The 6,000-nt window shown below is 34.9% G+C and overlaps 1 protein-coding gene across 2 annotated transcripts; it reads right to left on the bottom strand.

Annotated features, from left to right (window-relative positions):
- Positions 1-293: 293 nt before the first annotated feature.
- On the bottom strand, positions 294-3,243 carry LOC136210793 (uncharacterized). 2 transcript variants are annotated; one of them, XM_066002202.1, is made up of 3 exons: positions 3,034-3,243; positions 1,582-1,947; positions 294-901 (listed from the first exon to the last, which is right to left on the bottom strand). In XM_066002202.1, the coding sequence occupies exons 2-3, from the start codon at positions 1,857-1,859 to the stop codon at positions 349-351; spliced, it is 831 nt and encodes a 276-aa protein (XP_065858274.1). In that variant the 5' UTR covers positions 1,860-1,947; positions 3,034-3,243; the 3' UTR covers positions 294-348. The 2 variants fall into 2 exon arrangements, with proteins under 2 accessions (XP_065858274.1, XP_065858273.1); XM_066002201.1 differs by having other exon boundaries at positions 1,582-1,871.
- Positions 3,244-6,000: the final 2,757 nt, after the last annotated feature.

Below are 6,000 nucleotides of genomic sequence, written 5' to 3'. Positions count from 1 at the left end.
AGTCCAGCGAGTCCGACACAGCCACGGCGAACCAGACGTAACGAATATAATATTGCTAATAACTTAAAAAATTTAATATCGTTTGAAAATGTTATAGATAAATTTTTATCATTTTGTATTTACATTTTTAAAGAAGTGATAGAAACAAATTTGTACATTTTTTCCTTATTTATATGGTATTTTTACCATTGTTAATTAAATTAATTATATATATAAAACAAAGACTTCCTATTATGAAGATAATAAATAATTTCTTTAAATAAACTAAATTTAGATTTGAGATCGATTATCAATAAAAAAATTGACAATAAATGTTCACTTAAATAAACACCTTAATGCCTGGCTAACTTATATTAAAAATGGGATTGAATTACTAAAATTCCGACTGCTGCCATGTTCATTACTCTCGGTGATTTCCTTAAGGCTCATCCATGATTTTCTTCTTTTACTTGATGCACCAGCAGTTCTTTCATCCTTGTTTGCAGCGTTACTGCTTTCGGATCCTTCTGATCTTTTCGATCCTGATCTATTTCTCTTTCTTTTCTTCGCATCCAATAATGTTGTACAACTTGTTACAGATGGAGTTGTCGGACCGTCTGTAATGGAAGTTTCTGCAGTTACAGGGGGCAAAGCTGCTTCCTTGCTGGCAGACTTCTGATGTAGGGGCATTGAAGGTTTTGACTTGGCAGCTGGTTTTTGCTTGGCTTTAGCAGGACATATTTCTTTCATATGACCTTTTGGAGTTCCTCTCTTCAGGTTCTTGTGGGAACAGAAGTGGCAGTTGTATACCACATTATTCTGCACGGAGATACTAGGTTTCTTGCGTCTATGTCTCGCCTTTGCAGAAGTTCTCTCAATTCGCACAGTGCAGTTGAAACCGGGCTGAAGAATTGTCTCACATCTGCCAAAAAGGATGTACATGAAGCTAAGTATTGCAATCAACTAGAAGTGGAACATCTTAAGCTCAATTCAAAGAACTACAAGTTCAAAAGAAACTGCTACTAGCGTTTGAAACCAAAGCAACACATCTATGTGTTCGAAGCTGAAGCATACTTCATATTATAACTTCAGCGTGCAATGGTTATATGATCATCATAACCTCAAGGACCTTGGTAGTTAAGCATGAATTGCAAAGCTAACAAAGCTAATATATTCAAGGATATGGGTTCTTCTAAGTCCATGCACTCGGAAAGAAGTTGTTTCAGGCCATGTACTTAAAGTGTACAAAACCAGATTATCAATGAGAACGTCAAGATACTGGAAAACAAATTACATATTACTCGTCAAATTTTAAACCTATTGAATAAGGCATGAAAGCTATGCAGAGAAACCCATATAATTTACATTCCCAAGCTACCTGGCTACTAGCTAGCACTAGCATTTACCACAGAAACGAAAAGGCAGCTCCTTTCCTCCCCAAGGTAAAATGATAAGCAATATATTATCTAAACTGCTCTAGTTATCCACCAAATAGTTATTAATAAGTGAAGCATATAACTCTAAACCTGGTTACATCCCATTTCAACAATGATTGTTAAAGCAACAGTAAATAGGCATACACGGAAGTTTTGGCATACCAACCTCTGGCAAGAAAATAACGAAGGATCAGGTGGGATTCCCGAAACTTCCCCAGCAGCTGCATATTGGCGCCCGAAAAAGGCAGTGAGAGAGGGGATTGAAGCTTCTCCGCTGGCCCATACTGCTAGCTTTTGCAAGTGATCCAATTTGAAGAAGGACTTTGAATCGCGAGCAGCCCCTTTAGTTGGTATTCTGCCTGTTGTTTCTTGCCTTAATGTAATTGAATTGCGAGGCAGATTGGGCGCGTTCTGTAGCTTTTTACCACCTCCTTTCTTGCCCATTTTCTCTTAGAACTTCGGACAAACAGTTGGTGGATGAAAGTGTTAGCCGAAGAAAGAAAAAAGGGCAGATATCACAGAGTAGACAAAGCTATATGCCAAAGACTAAGCAGCATGAGATATAATAGAGCCACAAAAATCAAGTAATATAGAAATATTCTGTTGAAGAAGATTTATTGCAGCCTCGTATGCAGAGACGGATCCAGAATTTTTTAATTAGGGACAAACAATATAGTCAAACAAATAATCACAGGAGAATTTCAGACTTCATTTCATGGGTTTATGTTTCCTGCCAAATAAATGGAAATTTCATTATGTGAAAACATTGCTCTCCTTTTTCTCCCTTATTCGCAGAATTGATTATTGAAATTATTTATAATCATAGAGGGTAATGTTTTGTAAATTTCTGTTACTAACAGTTGTTAAGTTGTTTAAAGATGCGGTCATGTCGTGTCTCCCATTTTTGCATCAGTTTCATAGTCCATCTTACTCATTTTGTGGTCAACTAATGCATCCAACTCTAAGCAATTAACTATGTATTTTAAGAATCCAACTCTAAGTATGTTAACTATGCATCATCTGACTCATTCTATGGTCAACTAATTTCATAGTCCATCTGACTCATTTCATAGTCCCCTTCTAATTAACTATGTATTTTAAGCATTAATATATATCACACACACGCATTTAATTAAATAATACTAATCAGAAAATCAAAATTTTACAAGTTAATGATTTAAGCAATTACAAGGTTCATACCAGGAGGATTCATAGAGCAATTACAAATTTACAAGATTCTTCTTTAAGCAATTAATATTTTAATCAATTGCAAAGTTCTTTTAAGACCAAACTTCTCAATTAAACCCTCTCCCATTGAAACTCTCGTTCCCAATTAAACCCTCTCCTTCCTACACAGTCACTCACAGCAGCTAATCAAGCAGCAAAAAATGAAGCAGAGGCAGAACTGACGAAGCATAAAGGCTCAAGCATCAATGAGCAAAAAATGAAGCAGAAGCATCAATTGACACAAGAAATTCAATTAAAACATATAATCAATTAACGCAACACAAGAGTTTCAATTAACACTTACACACTAAAAAGGAATCACAATTAACAATTAAGAAAGAAAGAAAAAAATCGAAAAAAGCAGACGAGTGAAGCTGTGAAGAGAAATTACCTTATGGGGAAGAAAAGCAGACTTTAAAATCGAACTTCGAAGGACGGACGGACGGACGGAAACGCAGGGACGACCGGAGGTGAGCGATGTGATGATCGGCCGTTTTACTTCTAGGGATTTCAGAAATTTTAGGCAATTAGGATTTAGGAATTTTTTCTGGGCTGCTGCATCACAGCTTCATCAAGTCCAAGCCCACAAGAAAACTCAAGTTTGAATTGACCTCGTTTGATAGACAATAAAAAAGCAAAGAAAGCAAATTTAAAAGAGTCAATGAATATCATAACTAAGTACAAAATTACAACTAAGTTAAATCATCAAATTTAATTCTTTTAGACTTTTAATTTATAAATTCTAATTTTTAAAATATATTAAAAGTATTGAATTTACTAGTTTGACATAATCCAAAATTATGATTTAACATAGTTATAAATAATTAGAATATGAATTTCTGTGTAATTTTCCCAATTTAAAATTACCAGTTCATTAACTCAAGAAAGCGGTGAGTCAATTATTTAACCCGACCCAGTGGGCCAGTATTAGCAAATAAATATAGACAAAATTACCCATATGACCCGTAACTTTGTCCTTACTTCCGTTAAAGTCCTTAAACTTTAGAATTCACTAAAATATGGCTATTTTTACAGTTAATTTTTTTTTATGAACATACTTATTTTCATTAGATGAAAAGAGTACAAATACACTAAAAAAATCATAAAGAATAAAATCCTAACAAAATCATAAAAGGGTGAAAAGACTATAAAAAGTATGAAAAACCCATAAAAGGTATAAAAAACATGAAAAAAGAATGAAACATATACTTCTTGGAAATCAAAATCCGCAGAAGAATTACTGCAATCTGATCTTCATCATTCAAACCCTTTCAAATATTCAGATTAGAATCCTTTCTTTTATTACAACCACATAGATCTATTGACCCACGTATAAAATAAATCGTTTCCGCACTTGTTAAATCCGAAAAAGATATAAATAAAAGAATAATTGAGAGCAGATACAATTCAGACAGATATAGAGATCTGCAAAATATATGAACACTAAATAAAAAAAACAATAAAAAGAACACACAATCTAATTCGGTGGGAGTCCTTAAAATAGATCCACCTTGATTTAGGAAGAGAAGAATGAGAACGAATTAAATTAATCTTTCATTACAGAGCTAGATAATTTTAATTTTTAAATTTCTTTGATTTTGATGTAATGTATATATTGTTTGCAAATTTTAATTTTTTTAACCGCTCTAAATCGTTTGGAATAAATAGTCGTGATAATAATTTTTGACAAAATAATTGAATTTATAAACGGCAGAAAGTATAAAATCTTTATTTGCAAATTTTTAAACCACGAGACTTTCTTTAGAAACTAGTCAAACCACAATATTTATTTTTTAATATTCTCTATAAGTTAATCACAATTTTTTTTTCTTCTAACTGTCTAAAATATTTACTGTGTTATAAAAAAAAATAATTGTACGAAACTGTTTCAATTTACCGACAAACTTGTTTGCAAGATTCAGAGCGTGTTTGTTTCAGCTTTTCGGATGAGCGTTTAGCGTTTCACTCCAAACCACAGAAAATATAGCGTTTGGTTAGGTTTATATAACCGCAGCGTTTAGCATTTTCTCTGGAAACTGCAGCGTTTTGGAGCGTTTCACGAAAAGCTCCTATTTGGAGCTTTTCATAAACAATTGTTTGTAGTTAGTTATTATTGATAGAATTATCCTTCTTATTTTCATAAAAAATATGTTTATTATTTAACATTATTTATATTTCTACAATATAATTTGTAACGACCCGGTCCGGAGTGGGTGGGGCCGGGGTAAGAAGGTCTGAGCAAGGAGCGGCCCTAAGGGATGGCGATGGGGGCAGGAATGAATTGAATCCCACATCGGAAATGGAGAGGAAGTGATTGAGGCTTATTAGTAAGATGTAAATCCAATACATGTAGACGCGTTTTAAAGCCGTGAGGCCCAATGTGTTGGAATTGGGCCAGAGCGGACAATATCTACATGGTATAGGACCAGGATGTTACAATTGGTATCAGAGCCGACTCTCCACGTACGATGTGTGGTTCGGGGATGAACCAGGCGGAAGCTGGTGGGCCTGTAACGACCCGGTCCGGAGTGGGTGGCGCCGGGGTAAGAAGGCCTGAGCAAGGAGCGGCCCTAAGGGATGGCGATGGGGGCAGGAATGAACTGAATCCCACATCGAAAATGGAAAGGAAGTGATTGAGGCTTATTAGTAAGATGTAAATCCAATACATGTAGACGCGTTTTAAAGCCGTGAGGCCCAATGTGTTGGAATTGGGCCAGAGCGGACAATATCTGCAGGGTAAATTTCATCAATGGTGTACAACCTTTACCCTAAATCACACTCTGGTGTACAACCTTCAATTTGTCTCATTAATATATACGAACTTAGGGGTGACCTCCCACTTTAGTGTACAACAGGTAAAAATGACCTGTTTGACCGGTCAACTCGAAGTCAACGCGCCACATCAACATTTTTCTTCATATTAATTAATAAAAGTTGGACCCACAAATTATAAAAAATTAATTTTATCTATTTCTTTTTTTTACCTTTTACCTCAATCTCTTTCTCTTTCTTCTCTGCTGTTTAAGGTAATTTTGAGAATTCAGCCCCCAAAAAATAATTGGAAGCATTCAGACTTTCTTCTTTGATATTTAAGATAATTTTGAGAATTCAGCCCCTCAAAAATAATTGGAAGCATTCAGAATATAATAAACCTCATCCATTCCCTGTGTTCTTCTTTATTTCGGATATCGCCGGAATGTTTTCTGCACCATTCAACAACCTTCTTTATTTTCTGCACCCAGACCCAGAAACCATTACCCATATTCCAGAGCTCAAACAATTGCTAAAGGCCAGAAAGAGCTCGTGGAAATGGTTAGTAAGATTCCCGAAGTAATGGTTGAAATTGTGAAAATTGGCA

The sequence above is a fragment of the Euphorbia lathyris genome, chromosome 1 (assembly GCF_963576675.1).
Source record: "Euphorbia lathyris chromosome 1, ddEupLath1.1, whole genome shotgun sequence".
Taxonomy (NCBI): Eukaryota; Viridiplantae; Streptophyta; class Magnoliopsida; order Malpighiales; family Euphorbiaceae; genus Euphorbia; species Euphorbia lathyris.
Note: the sequence above shows the minus strand (reverse complement) of the source record. Positions and strands in the feature narration are given on the sequence as shown.